The sequence below is a fragment of the Carlito syrichta genome, unplaced genomic scaffold, assembly GCF_000164805.1.
Source record: "Carlito syrichta isolate Samal-C Ts95f unplaced genomic scaffold, Tarsius_syrichta-2.0.1 Scaffold315497, whole genome shotgun sequence".
Lineage (NCBI taxonomy): Eukaryota > Metazoa > Chordata > Mammalia > Primates > Tarsiidae > Carlito > Carlito syrichta.
The window spans coordinates 1,223,318-1,247,353 of NW_007259593.1; the positions used below are offsets into that span (position 1 = coordinate 1,223,318).

Consider the following 24,036-nt stretch of genomic DNA (forward strand, 5'->3'; position numbering starts at 1 on the left):
TAATATCATTACCATTCTCCTCCTAAAGCCTGAAAAATTAACTACAAGTACCAAGTATTATCAGTTTACCAAGATAATACAATCTCAATATAGCATTAGTTGCTCCTAAAATTTAAAAATTGGAACCACCAGCTAACATTTCTTTGAAAGGTAACCCTGTACATGAAAAAGGGCTACTTGACCTCTAAGGTCTTGAATGCTGCCAGTTCACACTTTAGAAACCTCTCCTGGCTGGGTGCGGTGGCTCATGACTGCAATCCCGGTACTTTGGGAAGCAGACACAAAGGGGAGTGTGACTCACATCTGTAATTCCAGCACTCTACTCTGGGAGGCCAAGACAGGAAGATTGAGCCCAGGAGTTCAAGACCAGCCTAGGCAGCATAACCAGACCTCATCTCTACAAAAAAAAAATTAAAAATTAGCCGGAGTAGTGGCACATGCCTGTAGTCCTAGCCACTCAGGAGGCTGAGGCAGGATTGCTGGGGTCCAGGAGGCTGAGGCTGCACTGAACCTCCGTGATGGTGCCACTACACTCCACGCAGGGCAACAGACCTTGACTCAAAAAATAAAGCCCTCCCCTTGCCATGTCAGCATTGTAAAGTGCTCAAGAGTTGGATTTAGGCTCCCGCATTGCCCCTTGCCAGTTCTGTGTTCTTAAGCAAGTTGCTTCATCTCCTCTGCCTCAGATATCAAGTAGGAATAATAGTACCTTGTCCCATTATAAGGATTAAATGAGATGATGCACAGAAAAATCCGAGGCACAGGATACAGGGCAAAGTCAATAGAGTGATTATCTTGTTCCTTTTGTTTTCCAGCTTGAAATTACTGGCTGCCTACTCCCTCTAAGTACTGCCACTGAGTAAGATAACAGACGAGAAAGGATGTACTGAATGTGTTCAGGGCTGCACTGCAGAGCTGAGGAGGAGAGTTCCAAAGCCATAGTTCTCAAGGCCCTCCAAAACTGGCCACTCAAAGCATCCTAGTCCATCAAGCAGGATGCATCGGTGACTCTTGGTGCAACGCAGGGTCTGGTCCCCCTCCGTGTGCCGAGGGGTGCAGTGGGCGCTCCCTGCCCGCCACGGCCTGGATGGCATCCTCTAGACACTGCCCGCCAGCAGCCCAACCCCACCTCCAGGCTCTTTTCCTGCAAACACTCCGTTGCTCTTTCCAGGCCCGATTCCTGTCTCACGAAGCTGTCCCCGGGTCCTGTCGCCCAACCTGCTCTGTCTCTACATTCATTTAGACTGGCCGTCGTCAGTGAACTACAAATAAAGCAAATCTCGTTTCTCACTCCCTACTTCCTCATTTTTTCCTCCTCTCGCAGGCTGAGGAAGCCGGATTACCGTGCGTGCCTGTGTCTACCGCACACAGCGCGGGCTGGGTTCCCCGCGCTACTCCGCCCGGTCCGAGGCCCTCCTTGCCACCATGCACGTGCCCAGCTGCCCGGAGGCCGTGTCAGCCCAGCGGAACAAGGAGCGGAACCTGGACGTCACTGCTGTCGCTGACGCGCCGCACGAAGGATCGAGGGCCTGGGGCGCTCGGCTGGCCCCAGCAGCCCAGCGGCTCGACAGGGACCGGCCAGGGCCCCAGCGTCCCAGATGCCGGACCAGTCTCCAGGCAACCGCGGCCGGCACCGCCCCGCCTCCTTAAAGGGGCCACCGCGCTGGAGCACAGTGGCTGAGCGACTGCTCCCCGCTTGCGGTCCTGAAGGCTGCGGGGAAAGGCTGGGTTCTGGAGCTGGAGGCACTTGGCCTAGGTTTTCCCAGTTCTGCTAACTACTTCACTGTAAAATAGGGTTAATCCAGGCATCAGTTTTCCATTGCTGCTGTAAACAAATCACCACAAACAGTGCACTGAAGCAACACAAATTTATTGTCATACAGTCTGTAAATTAGTCCGACAGAGGTGGCTCCTTGATGCTCCAGGGGAGAATCTTTGCCTTTTCCAGCTTCTAGAGGCCACCTGCATTCCTTGACCAGTGGCACCTTCCATCTTCAAAACCAGCAAGGGCACGGTAGCTCACCCTGTAATCCCAAGACTCTGGGAGTCCAAGGCAAGTGGATTGCCTGAGCCCGCGGGTTCCAGACCAGCCCGGGCAACCTGGCAAGACCTTGTGTCTACAATATGCCAAAAATTAGCCAGGCATGGTAGCACACACCTGTAGTTCTGGCTACCTGGAAGGCTTAGGCAGAAGGATCGCCTGAGCCCAGCGGGTCAACGCTGAGATGGCCGTGAGCAGTTTCTATGGATCTTAAATGACATCCTGTAGATGCACAACGGCACAGTGCTTGCTGCAACATATGGCAATCATTACTACTGTACTACTGTCTCAATCAGGAATGGATCCCCTACCTCCTCACCCTCGCAAAAGGCCTGTAATCTCGGGAGGGTTGAGGGCTACGGGGTGGCCCACACTTGTCATCCCTGGGCAGTGACCACCATCTGGACTCCATAGAGGACATCTTTACTTTCATTTTCGGCTCAGTTCAAAAAGGACAAAGTTATTTTAAGGTTCCAAGAAAAACTATTTGACAAGACAGACAGGGACTCATACCTCTAGGAGTATCCAAACCCAGTAACTAAAATATCCTACAGTTCACACACCCCAAGAAAGCCAAGTCACAGCATTAGATTATAGAAAAATCAAATTATTTTAATTTCCCCTGCCTAGAACAGCACTTTGCCACCTTGGTCACACAGGGGACATTTAAAAATAGTGACCTTAGTCCCATCCATTTTCTTCTAGCTAAGCAGAGAATGCCACTTGAGTTTTTGGATTGTTCCTTTTTTAAAATGTAACATGAATCGGGCTGATCACTGCTAACCCCAAAGGACCATAACTTTAAATTTATAAAATAAATCAATATTAATTTAAGGGCAGAAAGTTGCAAACTAAATTATGTCCAGCCAGAGTAGAGGCCACAGTAAACTCCAAAGTGCTCTTCTTATTTTTGTGAAACATGTTCTGGCCGGCACACACACACACACACACACACACACACACACGTGCAAATGCAAACAGAACAAAAAATGTTGCAAGCAATCTCCATATGGTTTGAAAAGGTTTTCAAGACCACTTTTAAATTAGTCTGGTACTCTTTTTTTCAAGTAGCAGGTTAATTTTAAAAGAAAAAAAAAGGTTAATTAAAACTGTCTTTCAAAACAGAAAGATCTGCAATAAAATCTGTAATTCTGTGAGCAAGAAATGTTAGTTTTGAGAAATGACATCCAGATTGGCAATGTGTCTCATGGTAGGCCTTCCATGGGGACAGTTCCAGGGGTGGTCCATCTCACCCATGTGGGTGATGAGCTTCTTCATCTCACTTGTGTTAAGAGCAGTTCCAATCATCACCTGAGTATGAGACACAATGGTTTAAGGTTTGATTTTTTTTGTTATTAGAACAGCAACTCTTCAGAAGCACTCTTTCCAAAATAAGACTGGACAAGATTACAACTCAAAACCACATTCTCAGTATCTCAGCCCTCCACGTTTTTGTGAAATCCAGGCGCCCAGTGGCTTCTTCATAGCAGCACCACCTCTACTCGACACTGACCACGCCTGTCCAGGGCCCAGCCACTCAGCAGCCACTCTGACCTCCCACCTTGGCAACTGCAGCAGCCTCCCGACAGGACTTTCTGACAGGGCTCCCTGCTCTCCTGCCCCCTCTGAGCTACTTTCCACTCAGCAGCCAGAGATTGTTCTCATAGTTCTGGCAAGTCATGTCACTTGTCTTCACAGCTCTGCCCTCTCACCTGAATAAAAGCCCCTGGCCAGCATCCAATATGGCCATTACTGGTCTGTGCCTGCACGTCCAAGCATGACCCCTTTCTCCCACTGAAGCTACACTGCCGCCCCCTTCCTCTTTCAACCTGCCTCAAAACTGTGGCACTCCTGTGACCCTCTTTTTCCAAGATGGGTGCGTGCATCACTCCCCACCCTCGCAGGTCCTGGCCTGCTCTCCATGTAGTGCCCCTGTCTCCCTCTCCAGCCCTGGCCCTGCTGGCTCCACAGTACAGATCCCTCTCGGACAGGAGGAGGGAGAGGAACAGACTCCACAAAGAGAAACTGAGACCCTGAGACAAGGAGAGGTGAGGGGAAGGAACAAGCCTGAACCCCTGTCACTTTCCTTCTTCCTGTAACACCCTGCGTGCCTACTGTGTACCAGGCACAATCTAAAGGTCAAGGTAACAGCAGGGCTCTGCCAGGTTGCAGGCAGACAGACCATAAGCAAATTAACAGAGAACCGAGACAAGTGGCTCCCAGGAGGGCTGAGACACTACTTGAGTCAGGTGCAGGGAGGGCCTGTGCACAGGAGGAAGCAGGTATGTGACGGTTCGAGGCGGCATATCCAGGCAGAGGGGATGGCAGAGAGAAAAGGTGTGAGGTAGGAAGGAGACTGGAGTGAGTATGGAATTGGAAGGTAACTGCGGGGCTCGAGGTGTGGTGGGAAGGAGAGGGGGCTAGTGGGGCACGCAGGGCTTAGAGCAGGCCTGAGACTCCAGCAGCTGCTGGCACAGCCCCTGTCAGCCTGGTAGAGATAGCATCTGAAGACAGCTCACCCCACGGGACACTGACAAGCAGTGAAAATGGGTTTCAAGAGGTCTGACTGCGGCCATAGTGATGGATTCAGCCCTCTGTGCTGGGCAACTGTGTGGCCTTCATGCCCCCAGTAGAATAGAATCTAGGCCCTGGCCCACCCAGAGGCTCCGGTGTGGGTCAGCAAATGGGTTGACTACTCCAACAAGTTTGGCTTTGGGTATCAACTATCTGGCCACTGTGTGGCCATGCTTTCCGAAAATGAAAACATATGGCCCTGTATAAGCCACCAGAAAGACTGTGCACTACAACCCCACAAGCACAAAGCACTTCTCCTCTGTGGGTGCTGTGTCCTAGCCCCTGCAGCCTCAGCTGGGTATCCTGCAGTACTTTGCCTCCTACCTGGAGCAACACCTTATGAAGGTTGGAGATCTGCCCAGTGGGGAAGAGGTGGAGATGCCTGCCCGCCTTTGCTGCTACAGGGGATCAGGACAGATCAGGTCTACTCATGCTGTTTAGTGATGGCACTTTCCAGGTGAACTTCTACAGGGACCACACCAAGCTGATCCTCAATGGCTGGGAACTTGTGACTTCTGTGGCCTGAAATCGCAGGGCTTGGACTTACCTCACTTCCCACCCTTTGGCAGCTGGGCTGCCCCCCAGACCTGCATTAGCAACTCAGCTATGTTATGCACCGGCTCCGGGACTGCAGCCCAGCCAAGGTCCCAAGCTGCAGAACAGGCCATGACCCAAGCCCTTAGGCCAGTGCCCTTGCCTTTGAGGCCCTCCCCGTTCCTTTGGTGCCTCACTGAGGTCTTTGGGCTGAACCCCCCAGGGAATCAGGGAACAGCTTTATTGGTGGGGGGTAGCCTGTCCTTACTGTCTCCTACCCATCTCCAAGATAAACCTGAGCCTTAGCTCCCAGCTAGAGAGCATTATTTATGGACCACTTTTATTTATGATCAGACATTTATTTCTTGGGATCAAGCCCCAGGGGGACCTTCTCTTGGGATAATAAATTGTTTTGCAGGGGGGAAAAAAAAGAGAAATGAAGGAGGAAGAGCTGTCTCCCAATATGGGAGTGAAGGAGCAGCTTGTGGCTCCTCAGGCCCTCGAGTCGCATTAAGACCCAGAATGTTAAGATGTCTGGTTATTAGCACACCGAGCCCCCGCTCTGATTCCCACTGACTCCAGGATTGGAAGGCCAGTATTAGGTCTTCATCAAAGAAATATCCACAGTTGGACATCAGATCAGGTCCTCTTCTAATTAAGCTCTGCCCTTGAGTAATTTAATCCAATCTCACGGCTATGAATTACACCTAAAATTTTGCTTCCAGCGTTGACCTTTCCTCTGAGCTCTAAACTCATTCATGTGAGTGCTTTCAGACACCCCACTTAAAGTCTATCGGGACCTCAAACAGACTGTGTCTCACACAGCATGCTCAATCCCACCCACTCCCCAAATGTCAGCTAGCTGCTGTTCTTCCCCCTCTTCTGCAGTCATGGTCTCCTTTTCAGTCTGTTCTCTCTCCCAATACACACAGTACAGACCCCCAGGTTCTGACCATGACCAGAAAGACTCTACATGGCTGTCCTCTGGACACTGCTCTGCTTACCCCGGTCCCCTCTCCAAGCACATGCTCAGCCTCTGGCTTCACTCAAACGTCCTAAGTCTTTGCACTTGCTATTTCCTTCACTTGGAAAGTTCTTACCCAAGGGAGCTCCAGTTCACCTTGTGAGTGGCAGCTCAGATACCACCTCCTCAGATGCTGTTCCCTGTCCACCATCCAACCTGATCACCTTATTTTTCTGTGGTTATTCTCTGTCCCAACATGCGTTTCAATTTCTTGACTGTACTTACTGGCATCTAAGGGTGTCATTTATTTTTGTTGACATCTAGTTCTCTCCACTATAAGCTCCACAAGGGCAAGGACCTCAGCTGCCCTATTATCTCTGCGTCCCCAGCACCTGGAGCAGGACAGCCATACAGCAGGGTCTCCAGGAATATTTATTGAGTACATAAAGAAATGGCACCTGGCCTTTCCTGATCACCAGGTGATACAGACATGTACTTTTCTTGGACACCAGGCTAATCCCCACGTAGTGGTAACCACTGCCACCACCTTCCAACACTAATCCAAGCGGTGGCAATGACACACCGTGCAATGACTGCACTCAGCAACCTCTGAAATACCTGCTGACTGAATGACTCTGCAGAAGGCTGCAGTGTCTTCTAGGCCTGGAAGCAGCAAACCTTTATCTACCAATGTTGTTATAATCCATAAGGTCCATAGATGAGCAAGGCACATATAGCTAATTGTGCTAGGATCAACAAAAGCTCTAAGGTAGAATACCTCTTAGCAGAAATAGAGAGCAATAATTACAAGTTTGAGGTCACAGATAACGCAGGAATGTTGAGCTGGTATGTTATATTGACAGAGAATGATGTGGCTCTCTCTATATACTCTCTATATATACTTCTCTATATAAAATGACCCATGGCAATCATAAAAGGCACATAACAACCTTGGCCCAATCAGGAGCTGAACTGAGACCTTCCTCAGACTACAAGCTTGAGAAGATGAGCTGGCAGATAAGTTATCTTTACTTACAGACTTTCGACAGGCTCTGGAGGCAAACATCTGCCTGACTCGGGAAGGCCGGCACATGACCCCAGGGCTGTCACTTAGCATAAAGATCAGTTCATCTATATCCTGGGGTCCAAAGGTCCAGTTCTTACTAGTTGGCAAGGAAATCAATTTAGCCCTTTCAGTGACTGGAGCTAAAAGAATAAAATGTTGAGAAAAATTCATTATTTGATAAATACTTTTCACCTGGTTGCTACTTATAATGAACATCTGAAAGAAAGGGCAATAACCAATGCTTTTTTGGGGAAGCTTTTTCATCTCTTACAGAATAAAAAAAATTGGCTGGGCGTGGTTAGTCACACCTGTAACCCAGCACTTTGGGAAGCCAAAGTGAGAGGATCACTTAAGGCCAGGAGTTTGAGACCAGCCTAGGCAACATAACAAGACCTATCTGTACAAAAAAAAGTTTATGATTAGTCAGGCATGGGTGCCTGTAGTCTTTTCTACTTTGGCGTTGAGGTGGGAGGATCGCTTGAGCCCAGGAGGTCAAAGCCGCAGTGAGCTATGACGGCACCACAGCACTTCAGCCTGAGCAACAGAGAGAGATTCTGTCTTTAAAAATAAAAATAAGAATTTAAAAACTGACCTATAAGACCTCAAAGCTTGTCCTCAGCTCTATAAAGACATGATTCTGGAGTATGTTAACCAAGTAAGTGCAGGTTTGCTGGTGAATCAGGGAGTCAGAATGGGGCCTAAAGACTCTCCCTTTCTTGGTGGAGAATGGGCATATAGTTCCCAGCATGTACAGAGGCAGAGGAAAAAGGCTCCCGCCACTTCAGCATCATGTCTGCAGTGCCAGTAGTTTTCTATACACCAGTTCCATCCTCACGTGCCAAGACATGGGTCAAATTATTAACTAACTAATTAATTACATCCTAATTAATAACTTACCACTCTCATCAATAATAAAATCAAACCCATTCTTTCTGAATATTTCCAGATTTTCTATCAGAACAGCTTCATTGACCGCCGTTAAACTGAGCACCTGAGGTCTGAAAAACAAGAGATTCAAGCCATATCCTGAAGTCAAATACTTTGCTATACAGCAGAAATGAAACTTAAACAATACTATACTTTGAATTCATTTCAAAAAAACGTGAATAACACAAACTTCTTGAGACATTCCTTTTAATTTCCTTTTCTTGAAGTTATTTTGAGACGTCAAGGCAGCTACAACAATAATCTGCTTTTTCCTCCACCTGCCATCTCACACAAATGACCCAGTCTTTTTTTGGATCCTCTCCTTAGGAAAACAATAAAACAAAAATGCTACTTTTCCTTCTCACAATAAAGATAATTTGAAAAGCCGGGTTCGGTCATTACTAGCATTTGAAAATAGAATGAACAAATAGCATGTTTTTGCTATCCTTCCTCTCTGCTTGCATATTTCTCCATCCATCTCTCCTACTGGATTTACCAAGTGCTTATGAAGACAAACACAGCTAAGGGCAGGATATTATGGTGAGCAAACACAGGTTTGGTCTCTACTCTCATATTCCTAACAGATTAGTGAGGAAAAAAGACATTGAGCAAATAGTCAAGCAAATCAATTATGACTGCAAACAACAGGAAGAATCAGGAAGAAAAACCATCCAGTGCCACAACAGCATAAAGCACGTGAGACCTGACCCTGGGATCAGGAAGTGACCTTATGCAGAGCTCTGGGGACGAGTGAGAGTTAATCAGGTAATGGAGAGAGGTGGGTACAAGACAAGAATTCCAGGCAGAGACAGCAATCTGTACCAAGCTCCACAATGGACCACTGTTCCAGAGCAACACATAAAGACACACTTCATTCTCCTTTCTGGCCACACATGATTTTCTGGCCACACATGAATCCATCAAGCCTGCTAAGGGAAAAGGAAAGAGAGCCAGAGTGGCTCAAGTATAGGGAACAAGGAGTTAGAAAAAGCTCAAAGATCTTTTCAAAAACTATGCAGGGTCTAGTAGGGTAAGATGGAAATAATTTGGGTCTTTATCCTCTAATCTTTCCCCGCTCGCCCCCACAAACAATCATTCCCAATATCCTCTAATCTTCAAGCATGGCCCATCTGGGATCCAAAGCGGCCTGCAATTATCTGGGTCAACTTGAAATGCCACAGACAAAACTGTATCTATGCCAAATGGCTAAAAAGTAAAAGGTCTCCGTAAGAGAAATAGGAATATTTATTATCGTTTCTTAAATGTCTTCGCTACTATTACCATTTATCCTACTGAAAATAAAAACAATTAATGCATTCCACAGGAAAGAGAACTCAGTAACTAGGCACATTTCCCTACCTTAGTGACTGTTGGTAGTACATTTCTCCATGCCGGATCTACTTCTGTGGGGATCTCAGTTTATTTATCTATTGTTAAATTTCCCAAATGGGCGCAGTGGCTCAAGCCTGTAATCCCAGCACTTTGGGAGGCTGAGGTGAGGGGACTGCCTGAGCCCATGGGTTTGAGAACAACCTGGGCAACTTGGTGAGACTTCATCTCTACAATAAATCAAAAAATAAATCAAAAAAGCCGGGCATGGTAGCACATGCCTGTAGTTCCAACTACTTGGAAGGCTGAGGTGAAGGATCACCTGAACTCAGCAGATCGACGCTGGGGTGTCCATGAGCATGACACTGTACTCCAACCTGGGCAATGGAGTGAGACTTCAACTCAAAAAAAAAAAAAAGAAAATCCATGACCTCTTCTTATGACTGGTTTACCTATCACCTTTATAAAGTAGTCAGTGTAAAACATTCACTTTTATAGATAAAAGGAGAGAGAAATACTGAATTTTGCAGTGACCACCTAGCCAATGAAATTGCTCTATGAATACTAAAGACACACACAGGCTATGCTGTCTTCTGAACACTTACATTCTATATACTATAAATACAAATACTCTATACTATAAATTACCCTTCATCAAAAGGATTTTCTGGCCAACAAGTGATCAACATTTTTTTTTAATACCTGAAAAGTTTTGATGCTTAGAGAACACATTAGCTGTGTGAATTTGGGCAAGTTATTTAACCTCTGTGTGCCTCATAGGTTTGTGAGGATTAAATGAACTAAATTAAATGAACAGATAAATTGCTTCAACAGTTTCTAGCACTAAAAGGCACTCAATAAATAACTTCTGACTACTATTATAGAAAAAGAAAAAAAATCTGCTGTATGAAAACTTATGGAAAAAATACATACATATATGTGTGAGAGAGATATATATATCTAGACACACAGGCAAGCTACCAGATCTTAAAATTAAGGGCGAATATATGAATCAACACTGAAAATTCTGAATATTAAAATGAACTTACGCTATAAGCCTCTGACCCTGGAGAACAGTGTGCTGTTGTAGCATCTCAAAGTTATATTTCTCATCCGTAGCATGTTGGTCCACTATGAAGATATCCTCATTCAGTTTGGTTATTATAAATCCCAAGTTAAACTGACCAATAATTTCCATTTCGGCAAACATCGTTTTACTGCATGTAGAAAATGTTCATTATAAGACATTTTAAAAGATTGTTTTTCTATTTATATAACAGAACACTATAATTAAAAAATCAAATACAGAACATAAAATAGAGAAAGTCCATAACAACTCCACTTTCTAAAGGTAACAATTATTCCTTCATCCAGCTTTCCAGAGATGGCATTAGTCATCTCATTAACAACTTGATATATATACTTCTACAGCTTTGTCTACACATGGATTTTTTAATTAAAAAAAAAAAGGAATCTTAATTGTTCATACTGTTCTACCTCCATCACTTAATACATCTTAGATATTTTTTCAGATCCATACATATAGATCTACTTAATTCTTTTTAATGGTCATGTAGCATTTCATTGTGCGGAAATATCACAATTTGACACATTCCTTGCTGAAGGACATTTTAGTTGTTTTCAATTTCAGGAATGCACACAAAGCTGCAACAAACACTTCTATACATAAAGCTCTCACTTGTGGGCATATTTCTGTGAGATCAATCCCTAGAAGCAGAATTACTTAAACATGTATATTTTTTATTTTAATAGGAAATCTGTAAAAGTTTATACCCTCACCAATAGTATTATAAGAGTACCTTTCCGCCAATATTGAGTATCAATCTTCTAATATTTGCCAGGCTCACCACTGGGTGGCTTTAAAATCTAATTTTTTTTAAATTAATCTAATTCTTTAAAATCTGAGCTCGGTGGCTCAGCCTGTAATCCCAGCACTTTGGGAGGCTAAGGTAAGTGGATTGCCTGAACCCGTGGGTTCGAGACCCACCTGGGCAACTTGGCGAGACCTCATCTCTACAATAAATCAAAAAATCAGCCGGGCATGGTAGCGCGCGCCTGTAGTTCCAGCTACTTGGAAGGCTGAGGTGGAAGGATCACAGGAGCCCAGCAGGTCGAGGGTATGGTGGCCGGGAGTGGCCACTGCACTCCAGTCTGGGTGACAGAGTGAGACTCCAACTCAAAAAATAAAAATTAAAAAAAAAATTTAATGCCATTGAACACTATATAAGTCAATCTGGACAAAAGACAGACACCACCCCTAACCTTCACATGAGAAACTAACAGAGTAATTCTGAGACCTGCACAATTAAATTGTGTGAACATTTATTTTTTCTCAATATCAGCCCTGTGACTACAAATAATGAGACACTGTTAGAAGTGCCATGGAAACTCTCTGGCTCTCAGACAGTGGCTTGAGCTGAGGATGAAAGGAGTTGAAACTGTCATTTCTTTCTGTACATGCACCAGTACACCTAGGAAGATCCACCCCACGCCATAGTGCTTGTGATCATCATTCCAACAGCTGTGCCGGGGCTCCCATGGCACTCGCTTCAGTTGGTGCTTCATCACAATCAACCACAGGTGACAGTCTGATCAACTGCGATGCCTCTGCATGCCATGAATTGCTAACCTCTCATTTCCTAATGTCAAGGAGCTCAAGTCCAAGTCACAAACAAACGAATCCCCAGATTCTATTTCTGAGGATCTATCTCCTGGGACGACTACTGGTAACAATTATCTATCAGTCAGAGTCCAATCAAGAGACAAAAACCACACTGGTGATTTGAACAGAGAAAATTTATAATACAGTCTTATGAAACAGTAAAATGTGGTCAACTGCTAGACTAAGAAATACAGGAACAGTCAATGCTACTACCTCTAAAGATGAGGGAAGAATATCCAAAAAGGGAACTCTTGGAAGAGGCCCACTCCAGTTGAGTGGTCTGCTTGGAGCAAGAGAGACTGCAGCCAGCTAGATGGAGAGAGGCTGTCAGAGTAAGCAATGCAGGGGCTCCTGCATCGTAGGAGGAAAAGAAAAGGGTATCCTACAAGCAAGGAGAAGCCTCTTCTGCTTTACCTTGCAGTGTCTTTGCAGTGCCCTCTACTGATAAAATCTAACAGTGCACAAGGAGAAAGGCGTCAGGGTCCTGCCTCCAGGATCCCAAAGCAGGACAAAGGAGGGTGAATTTCAAGCTGATAGTCAATAAATTGGTAACCGGCACAAATACCACACCCTCTGGCTCTGATTCCAAGCTCTCCCAGGAACTGCCTGAATATGTCTGAATATGCTCCTGTTTCCCATATTACCTATGCTGGCTGAAAGATCCAAGTCTTCAGTGTCTTGGACAGGCCTGTCTCCTACTATAAAAAATAGCATCTGGCTTAAACAAACAATGAAGCAGAAACAAACCTTTACTGCTTGATATATTTAGTTGTAATTCAAAACACAGAAACAGAAGCTGGTAAACACTACCTCGGTATCTTCAATTACTGCCTAATCTTTAACTTGAAATGTATTTCTCAGGAAAAAGTAAATTACACCATGCCTCATCAGAACAATAAGCTCAGAACTGAAGTAGATGCTAGGCAGGAACTGTATACTGGAAGCCAGTCACTGTGGACCAGGGTTTCTCAAATGACCATCCAAGGTACTTGTCAAAAATGCAGATTCCTGGGTTCCACACCAGATCTACTGAAGCTGGGTCTTTGGAAGCTGACCAGAGGTTCTGCTTTCTTTGACAAACTCCCTAAATGATTTTTTTTTTTTTTTAAACTGCCTCCCTCCGCCAACCTCTAAGTGATTCTTATGTGCACCCAAATTCAAGAACCATGATAGTAAGTAATCAACAAACATTTGTCCAATTAATTAAAGTCTCTACTTTAAAAAAAATTAACTTGTTGAGAGGGCTAAAATAATCCAAAGACAAAAGATAATATATTCAGACAGTTCCTGGGAGAGCTTGGAATCAGAGCCAGGGGGTGAGATATTTGGGCCAGTTACCAGCTTATTGACTGCCAGCTCAAAATCCACCCTCCTTTGTCCTGCTTTGGGATCCTGGAGGTCAAAAAAGATAATTTTGGGTACCTTACATGTCTTTCCCTATCAATTACAAATTTGTATGATTGTAAGTGTGTGTGCAGTATGAATGCGGGCGTGTGAGCATGTGAAGGAATCTGGCTTTCTTCACTGAATTCTTCTGGGTTCACAGGCCCCAGATCCTGTTCAAAAAAATTTACCTCCATTAATTCACATTTTTTTTCTTTTTTTGGAGACAAGGCTGGAGTGCAGCAGCATGATCTTAGTCCACCACAACCTCAACCTCCTGGGCTCAAGTGATCCTCCTGCCTCAGCCTCCTGAGTAGCTGGAACTACAGGCACACCCTAGCTAATTTTTCTTTTGTAGAAATAAGGTCTTGCTTTGTTGCTCATGCTGGTCTTGTAACCTTCCTGCCTCGACCTCCCAAAGTGCTGATATTACAGGCATGAGCCACCATGCCCAGCAATTCACACTTTTAAAGGAAGCATTTGGGCAACCCCTTGGGGTCCCCTCCGGCTGGGGGAGCTTTCCTCTCCTCTCAAATTCTGCTTTCTCAAATAAATAAATAAATAAAGGAAGAAAGGAAGGAAACATTTCCTGAAAACTTTTCTAAATGTTAGAAAACATTTAGAAACTTTTCTAAAAGCTAGAAACTATGAATATCAAAGGAGATATTCTTCAACTCATTGTTGAAGACTATATAATCCAACGTAGGGAAACCAGTGTGGTCCAGACTAAAAGTGCTATAAAAGTTCAATGTACTCATTGAGTTGTACTGTGTGCAGGGCATAGAACATCTCAGTAATTAGAAATAAAGCATAGACACACACAAAAATTTTTTTTACATGATTACCTCTATAAAAAGAAAAAAGTTAAAACAAAATTTCAAGAGAATTCAATATTTTAAAAAGCCATAATACTGTATATAATTATTATGAAGAAAGTGGCAGGTAACTACCTATATTTTCTTTTATCTATATTATTAATATTTTTCCTTAAATGGAGTCTTTTTTCACTTATCCTGGGTAAACTTCTCAAAATCACAGATCTGACAATGCACTAGCTGTACTTTGTCCTAATACACTAAAAACGAAAAATGGGAAACAATGATGTCCACCAAAATTGCCATGGATTCAACGGAGAGAGAAGTCACTGTGGGCTCACTGAAAACTCCAGGAAGAGTAATAAAATTGGAGGCAAGATGCACTGATTAAAATTTGGATTGATCTGGAAAGGATATGCTGGTAAAATCTAAGAAAAAGTTCTTGAAAGTTTGCAAGCAGCAGAATAGCATGGTGGAAGAATTCTTTAAAGAAAATTAACATGGTAGATGTGAGAAACTGGTGAATGGAAAAAAAACTGCCAAGGATACACTGTCAAGGCTACGACCAATCTGTGGAGTCAAACTGACCCAACACAAGAATGTGAGACAGGGAGCAATGAGAAAGGAGAGACCCAGGGAGAAAAGTCAGTGAGTCCATCTGGGATGCAGTGAGTTTGTGGTGCAGGGAAGCCCCTAAGTAGAACTGTCTTGACAGGCAACAGAAGCCAGAGGACAGGTACCAGTGCCAAGACAGGGCAGCACCCAAGCCCCAAGCCAGACAGAAGGAGCAATGCTGTCAGAGCAGAATGGAATGAAGAAAGCAAAAGACCCCTAGAGGAGCAAACACTGAGTCTCTAAGGTTTGGCCCTTGCTTCACTCAAAATATGCAATCACTAACATGCCCAAAATATTTTTAAGAAAAAACTTCACCTTATTTCTTTTCTTAGTTCATCTTCTGCTGCTTGATTTTCTCCAGGGCAAATTTTTGCCCTAAATTTCCTATAATTCTGTCCACCTTCACTTTGCCGTGCTTGGTGATGTAGCTGTTTTATTCGTTTAGTTAAAGAACTCATAGAGAAATCAAGGGGCACTATTTTCTTATCAATTTTAACAGCTACATCAACCTGAGATGCTGACATGTTCTGAGTATTTACTAACTTCTGAGGAATGTCAGAATTTGAAGGAATTTCTTTTTTTAAACGCTTTGTGTTTGAGGATGAAAAATTAGTTGGCTGGGGCAAAACTCTAGATTTATATCCAATTTCTTCTTGGTTTAAATGGCATTCCATGTCTGAAAAATGACAGTCAGTTTCAGGTAATTTCTCACAAAATTCCACATTTTCCTGTGAAAACATGCCTTCTGGGGAGCACACTACTTGCTCACTGCTGCAGTGACCACTGGTGTCTGGGGTACTGACCCCTTCCTCTAAGTCAGCTGAAGTGCTGCTGTGCCCCGAGCTCTCCAATTCTGCTCTGTCCGTATGTTCACTGGAGCCCTTACTAGAACACATCACCTTTTCCTGGGGGCCCAGCACACCTCTGCCAGAGATGGAATCTGAAGTGCTGGAAAATGGTACACTCCTTGTCTGTCTTGGAGAGCTCTGTGTCGGTTCAGGAGTCTCCAGGTCCTGAGACTTGTTTTCTGTTGTGTGACGAAGAGAAAAGGCCTCTCTCAATCTGGAAATAGACACATCCCTTTTTTCTTCTCCTCGAGTCTTTAATGAAGGGGAATTATCCTGCTTTTCTGGTAGAGGCTTTTCCACTTCTGCTGCATGAATTTTTATTGAGTTACCTGAGTAAATATGAATAGAGAAGAGTATCAGGGACTATCCTGAAATGAGGTTAGAGGATATTTTTACATAAACAGGTTCTTCACAAAAGAGGAGATTCAAATGGTTGATTAAATATATGAACACTGTTTAATCATAAAGAAAATAAAACTAATACCACAACATGATGCAGTCATACACTCTCCAGAAGGGGTAAAATTGTAAAAACCACAAATGCTTACAAATATCAGGATCAAATGAAATGCTTAAATACTGCTGACAATGAACTTGGTACAACTGCTTTGTAAAATTTTCTAGGACTATCTCCTAAATCTAAACATATGTACACCTGTGACCCAGCATAGCTACTCCCCTCAGAAATGCCAAAAAAAAAAAAAAGAAAAGAAAGAAATGCCTACCTGACAACCCCTTCGGGTCCCCTCCCACTGTGGGAGCTTTTCTGTCCTCTCAATACATCCTGCTTTCTCACTAAATAAATAAATAAATAAATAAATAAAAGAAATGCCTTTGGTATTAGGAAATGTTAGAACAGAGGGCCTGCTCTGTTCATACTCTGTACCCAGTCCCTCCCCAAACCCCTAGCTTATGGCTTCAGTTTACAAAGCCTCATCCTAGAGCATTTTCCTTTCCAGAAACAACAGAAGAGTATCTGTAACCTTAGCTTTCCACCAAACCCTAGTTTCAGCTTCCTCAGTAGCTCTCTGGTCTTTTTTCCCACTGAGGACACAATGATGGGCACCTACACCTCCATCTCTCCACAGACAGACAGAGATCAGGCAGGTTGGCTTACTATCTTAAAGAAGAGAGCATCTACCCAAATGAGTGGATCTGACCACAAAAGAGGCAATGGCTGACTCTTCCCTCTGCAAGGAAGGAAGCTAGAGCTCTACTTTGGCTCCCTCTCCCAGATAATCCAAATGCACTTAGTTTGCCTGAATAAAAATAAAACTAATTTCTTCAATAGATGGCTGATAATTTATAACCAGGCAGTAAAGTAGTGATTGTACATATAGTTACAAATGTCAAATCAGCTTTGTGGTAACTCTTATTTCAACTTGACACTCAGTGAAGACGACACAGGGGTGATGTGTCAGGGAAATGGCAGAGGGAAGCCCTCTAAAAATTCCCTCTTCCATAAAATGAGAAAACTGACAACAACTGGCAGAATCAACTTCTTTAGAATTCAAAATTAATGAAAGGCTCGCAGCAATCAGAGAATGTTATTCAAGCAAAATAGCTCAGTCTGGATGGGATAACAGCCAGGAGACACTGGATTATAGTTAGGCAAACAATGAACTAACCAAAAAGCTTAAAAGGAAAAGGTTGAGATATCCACAAGATCTTTAAAAAGACCTAACTTATACCTGGAAATCTAGAAGGCCACTTGCATGCCCAGAAAGAACTGAGAAGGCCCTAAACCCTCACTTCTGGCTGACCTCAAGGCTCACATGAGCAGGAAGTGACCAGTCCCAAAATCAAGAAATAGCAACTCAGACCGGGTATGGTGGTTCATGACTATAATTCCAGCACTTTGGGAGGCCAAGACGGGAAGATTGCTTCAACTCAGGAGTTCAAGATCAGCCTTGGCAACATAGCAAGACCTCATCTCTACTAAAAAAAAAAAAAAAGCTGGGAATGGTGGCACGCACCTGTAATCCCAGCTACTTGGGGGCCTGAAGAGGAAGGATCACCTGAGCATAGGAGATCAAGGCTGCAGTGAGGTGTGACTGTTCCACTGCACTCTAGCCTAGGCAACAGAGTGAGACCCCCAACTTAAAAAGATATAGCAACTCTTAAAGCCTGGTTGACTGTGGAAGGTATGCTCAACAGGCATAGAGCCCCTCAGCAAAGACTGGGAGACTTACTCAGGCACTTAAGAAAATCTTCGTCCAATCATTAGCTAACCAATAAGCTAACAGAACAAAGACTTCAGTGGCCACACACAACAGAGTAGAGACTTAATAGAATTTTTTCAGAAAAGTCAACAAACAGCAACAACAAATCCTAGGGTGAGAAAGAATATGATTTCCAGAACTGCCACATTCTATTTTTATATTTATTTGTTGTTGTTTTGTAAGATGAAGTTAATACTACCATAATCCTGTTTTTGTTTGCTTTTTGTTTTGTAGAGATGGGTTCTTGCTGTGTTTCCCAGGGTGGTCTCAGAGTCCTGGCCCCAAGCAATCCTCCCACCTTGGTCTCCAAAAGTGCTGCGATTACAGACATGAGCCATTGCTTGACCTTTATTCTATTACTTTAAGTGTCCAGTATTCCACAGAAAAAAATATTATGAGACATGCAAAGAAATAAGAAAGCCCATACACAGAAAAAAAAAGCTGCTTGACCTTAATTCTATTATTTTAAATGTCCAGTATTCCACAGAAAAAAATATTATGAGACAAGCAAAGAAGTAAGAAAACCTATACACAGAAAAAAAAAAAAGCTGCTTGACCTTAATTCTATTCTTTTAAGTGTCCAGTATTCCACAGATAAAAAGCAAAGAAATAAGAAAGACAGTCGAGCTCGGTGGCTCAGCCTATAATCCTGTGCCTTGGGAGGCTGAGGTGAGTGGATTGCCTGAGCCCGCGGGTTCGAAACCCGCCTGGGCAACTTGGTGAGACCTCATCTCTACAATAAATCAAAAAATTAGCTAGGCGTGGTAGCGTGCATCTGTAACTCCAGCTACTTGGAAGGCTGAGGCGAAAAAATCACCGGAGCCCCAGCAGGTCGAGGCTACAGTGGCCGGGAGTGGTCATTGTACTCCAGCCTGGGCAACAGAGTAAGACTCCAACTCAAAAAAAAGAAATAAGAAAGTCCATACACAGAAAAAAAAGCAATCAATGAAAACTATCTCTGAAGAATTCCACATAGTAGACTTAACTAAACAAAGATTTTAAACCAGCTATTTTAAATATGTTATAAGAGCTAAAGGAAGCCATGTCTACAGAACTAAAGGAAAGCATAAGAATGATATTCTACTAAATAAGAATATCAATAAAGACATATAAATTATTTTTTAATGGAAATTCTGAATTTGAAAACTATAATATCAAAAATGAAAAATTGACTAGAAGGGTTCCACAGCAGATTTTTGCAGGTGAAAGAAATGAATCCACAAACATGAATATAGCTCAGTTGAGATTATCTAGTCACAGGAATAAAAAGAAAAAAGAACAAAAAAAAATGAACTGAGCCTCAGAGACCTGTCGGTTACCATCAAACATATACATACTGTGTGTCCCAGGAGAGGAGAGAGATAAAGGAGCAGAAAGATTCTTTTAAGAAATAATGGCCAAAAACTCCCCAAATTTGATGAGGCATGAATCTACACATCCAAGAAACTCAATGAATTCCAACTAGAATAAACTCAAAGAGATCTATCTATACCCAAACACAATGTAATCAAACTATCAAAAGACAAAGAGAAGCTTGAAAGCAGCAAGAAGTAACTCATTACATCCAAGGGATCCTTAATAAGATTCACAGATGAGGCTGGATTCGGTGGCTCAGCCTGTAATCCCAGCACTTTGGGAGGCCTAGGTGAGTGGATTGCCTGAGCCCATGGGTTCAAGACCAGCCCAGGCAAATTGGCGAGACCTTGTCTCTATAATAATTCAAAATTTAGTCAGGTGTGATAGCATGTGCCTATAGTTCTGGCTACTTGGAAGGCTGAGACGGAAGGATTGCCTGAGCCCAGGAGGTCAGTGCTGGGATGGCTGTGAGCATGCCGTGGTGCTCCAGCCTGGGCGACAGAGTGAGACTACATCTCAAAAAAGAAAAAACAGATTCACAGATGATTTTTCATGAGAAATCTCAGAGGCCAGAAAGCAGTGGGATAACATATTCACCACGCAGAAAGAAAAAGACTGTCAACCAAGAATTCTATATCTGGCCAAACAGTCCATCAAAAATGAGGGAGCTACCAAGACAGAGAATTCGTCACTGCAGATCTGCCCTACAAGAAATATTAAAGGGAGTGCTTCAGGCTAAAATAAAAGAATAGTAGACAGTTACTCAAATCCACATGAGAAAGTTAAGAATACTGGTAAAGATAACTATATAGGCCAGGTTCAGTGGCTCAGCCTGTAATACCAGCACTTTGGGAAGCCGAGGCAAGTGGATTGCCTGAGCCCGTGGGTTCGAGACCAGCCTGGGCCACTTGGTAAGACCCCCATCTCTACAGTAAATTAAAAAAATTAGTCAGGCATGGTAGCTCGCGCCTGTAATTTCAGCTACTTAGAAGGCTGAGGCGGAAAGATCACTGGAGCCCAGCAGGTTGACACTGGGGTGACAGAGTGAGACTCAACTCAAAATAAAAAAAGATAACTATATAGGTAAATATGAAAAATAGTATAAATGTACATTTTGTTTGTATTCCTTTTTGTTCCTACCTGACTTACAAGACAACTGCACAACTATATAAAGCAAAAATAATAAATCTTTGGTGACACGCACACAATGTATAAAGACGTAAAGATGTATTGTATGACAATAATAGGGAATGGAACAGAGCTATAAAGAAGCAAAGTTTTTGTATACTTTTGAAATTAAGTTGATTAATCTGAATTAAATTGTTAAGTTAATTGTAACCTCCAGGGTGACCACTAAGGTCATAACTAAAAATATACAGTAACAGAAATGACAAGGGAGTTGAGAATGCTGTCACTATATGATTGGACAACTACATAGGGCTGTGAAAAAAAAAGAATGCCGTCACAATAGATTTCTGCTCATCCTGTATCATATGTCAACTGTTTAAAATTTAGACAAATGGCCGGGCTCGGTGGCTCAGCCTGTAATCCCACGCTTTGGGAGGCCGAGGTGAGTGGATTGCCTGAGCCCGCAGGTTCGAGACCCACCCAGGCAACTTGGCGAGACCTCATCTCTACAATAAATCAAAAAACTAGCCAGGTTTGGTAGCGCACGCCTGTAGTTCCAGCTACTTAGAAGGCTGAGTGGAAGGATGGCCGGAGTCCAGCGGGTTCAGGCTGCGGTGGCCAGGAGTGTGCCACTGCACTCCAGTTTGGGTGACAGAGTGAGACTTCAACTCAAAAAAATATACAAATAAATAGATAAATAAATAAATAAATAAAATAAAATTTCGAAAAACTAGAGGGACCATTATGACCCAAGAAAGACATCACTGCATATTCCTGTGTGTGCTAAATATGATCACTCATGCCTCTTTGTAAACAGATTACCTTAAATCTGCAGCTACATATTTTCTACTCTCTGACTAAAATAGACTTAGTTTCATGTCAAAAATTTTATCTTGGGGCCGGGCTCGGTGGCTCAGCCTGAAATCCCAGCACTTAGGGAGTCCAAGGCAAGTGGATGACCTGAGCCTGTGGGTTCGAGACGCATCCGGGCAACTTGGCAAGACCTCATCTCTACAATAAATCAAAAATTAGCTGGGCTTGGTAGCACGTGCCTGTAGTTCTGGCTATTTGGAAGGCTGAGGCGGAAGAAGTGCCAGAGCCCAGCAGGTCAAGGCTGTGGTGGCTGGGAGCGTGCTACTGTACTCCAGTCTGGGCGACAGAGTAAGATTCCAACTCAAAAAAAAAATTTTACCTTGGACCGGGCTTGGTGGCTCATCCCATAATCCCAGTACTTTGGGAGGCCAAGACGAGTAGACTGCCTGAGCCCACACGTTTGGGACCAGCCTGGGCAACTTGTAAGACCTCATCTCTACAATAAATCAAAAAAATTAGCCGGGTGTGGTAGTGTGCTCCAAGTACTTCCAGCTACACGGAAGGCTGAGGTGGAAGGACTGCCGGAGCCCAGCAGATTGACACTGGAATGGCTGTGAATGTGCCACTGCATTTCAGCCTAGGTGACAGAGACTCCAACTCAAAAAAAACAAAAACAAAAAGTTTACCTTGGAGAAAGTAAGGAAAGCATCACAACACTATTATTCTTACCTTCAATATCCAACAGTGGCTGTTGACTGACGTTAAGTTTGTTTACATCACTATCAAACATTTCTATCAAAGAGGTCTTTAAAATTGCCAATAAAAGCTTTTCCTCTTGTAGTAAAATTTGTCTTTTATCTGGAGTAACGTTGATATCAACACATTCTAAGACAAAAATAAAATATGTTTACTATGTTTAAATTCACCGTTAATAGAAATTTCCCCATCTACTATTTCATTCACTTGCACTTACCAAAAGCACCTGACATCCTCAATTCCAGAAAAACCTCAACATAGCCTCTACTAGCAACTGCAGCCTAAGCCACTGAGGAAATCATAGGCACTACTGACGTTGAGTACAGCTGAAAAAATGATATGGAGACTACATTCCTGTGCCTATCTAGAATCAAAGCACCATTCCCAACCACTATACATATAAGAAAATTTCTGTCTCCACAATAGATAATCCAGACAATTAAAAGATGTGATGATTGCACTAGATTTACAGATGTCATAAGGACATAGGAAACATGAAAAAGCAAGAAAACACAACACCTCCAAAAAACCCACAGCAATTTTCCAATAACAAATACCAATGAAAAAGAAATATATAAAATGTTTAAAAATGAATTTAAAATAATATATTTAAAAATTACAGTGTCTAGATTAATACTCATAAATTACAAAATAAGCTTTTTCAAATAAATGAGAAAAAGATAAATAATTTTTGAACACACAAAATATGCAAAGGTTTGACTGAGCAAACTGTAAAAGAAAAAGCAAATATGCACATGAAAATGTAACATTAAATGTAGCCGGGCTCAGTGGCTCAGCCTGTAATCCCTCGCTTTGGGAAGCTGAGGTGAGTGGATTGCCTGAGCCCATGGGTTCAGGCCCAGCCCATGCAACTTGGTGAGACTTTGTCTCCACAATAAATCAAAAATTAGCCGGGCGTGGTAACACACGCCTGTAGTTCCAGCTACTTGGAAAGCTGAGGCGGAGGGATCACCTGAGCCTAGCAGGTCGAGGCTGGGGTGGCCGTGAGCGTGCTACTGCACTCCAGACTGGGCAATGGATTGAGACTCCAACTCAAAAAAAAAAAAAGAAAAGAAAAGTACAAACCAAAATATTTTATTCCCTACTGAACTTAGTTTTAAAATGATAATAAAATCTATATGAAATGGATTATTTCCTAAATCAGTGAGAAAACTTTAATCTACCTTCTCCCTTGGTTAAAATAAAAAAAGTTTTATTTCCTAATATACTTTTGGTAGAATTGGTACATGTCTAGAACGCAATAAAGGAGGAGTCTTAAAATGATCATATTCAATGACCCAGTAATTCCACTCTCATGAATTTACTTTAAGAAATTAATTAAAGGCGCAGATAATGACTTAATTATAAGGACAGTATTTATAATTCCAAACGCTGAAAACAACTTAAATATTGAAAAACAAAAGAATTAAAATATTAGTGCATACCCATGCACTAGAATATAATGCAATTATTAAAAATCATATCTCTTTTTACTTTTTCCTTTTTAAAAAGAAAAAATAGCTCACATCTAAGGATAAAAAGCAGGATACAAAATTATTTTGTGACCCCAAAGGATATAGGGTATGTGTGTGGAGGTGTGTGTGTGCACTGTATGTATTTTAAGGTATGCACATACATATCTCTAAATATCTAGGGAAAAAAAGAATGACAATAAACAATAATTTGAACAACCAAAAAATAAATTGCCATATGAAATGGATAGCCAGGTGTGGTGGCTCACACCTGTAATTCCAGCACTTTGGGAGGCAGAGGCGAGAGAATTGCCTAAGCCCAGGGATTCAAGACCAGCCTGGGCAACTTGGTAAGACCTTGTCTCTACAATAATTCAAAAAATTAGCCAGGCATGGTGGCGCATGCCTGTAGTTCCAGCTACTTGGAAAGCTGAAGTGGAAGGATCACCTGAGCCCAAGAGGTCAATGCTGTGGTAGCTGTGAGCGTGCCACTGCACTCCACCTGGATGA

The 24,036-nt window shown here is 42.9% G+C and overlaps 1 protein-coding gene across 5 annotated transcripts in view; it reads right to left on the reverse strand.

The window, feature by feature from the left end:
• Nucleotides 1-3,051: 3,051 nt before the first annotated feature.
• Nucleotides 3,052-24,036, reverse strand: part of PMS2 (PMS1 homolog 2, mismatch repair system component) — a 31,003-nt gene continuing 10,018 nt past the window's right edge. For 3 of the 5 annotated variants that reach the window (XM_008072906.1, XM_021706388.1, XM_021706387.1), the window contains 6 exons: nt 22,028-22,183; nt 15,247-16,108; nt 10,485-10,652; nt 8,077-8,177; nt 7,150-7,319; nt 3,052-3,352 (listed from right to left, as the gene is read on the reverse strand). In XM_008072906.1, coding sequence (XP_008071097.1) covers nt 3,209-3,352; nt 7,150-7,319; nt 8,077-8,177; nt 10,485-10,652; nt 15,247-16,108; nt 22,028-22,183 — 1,601 coding nt within the window. In that variant the 3' untranslated portion in view covers nt 3,052-3,208. Of the gene's footprint in view, nt 3,353-7,149; nt 7,364-8,072; nt 8,178-10,484; nt 10,653-15,246; nt 16,109-22,027; nt 22,184-24,036 lie in introns of all 5 variants that reach the window. The other 2 variants (XM_021706385.1, XM_021706386.1) reach the window with 2 other exon arrangements.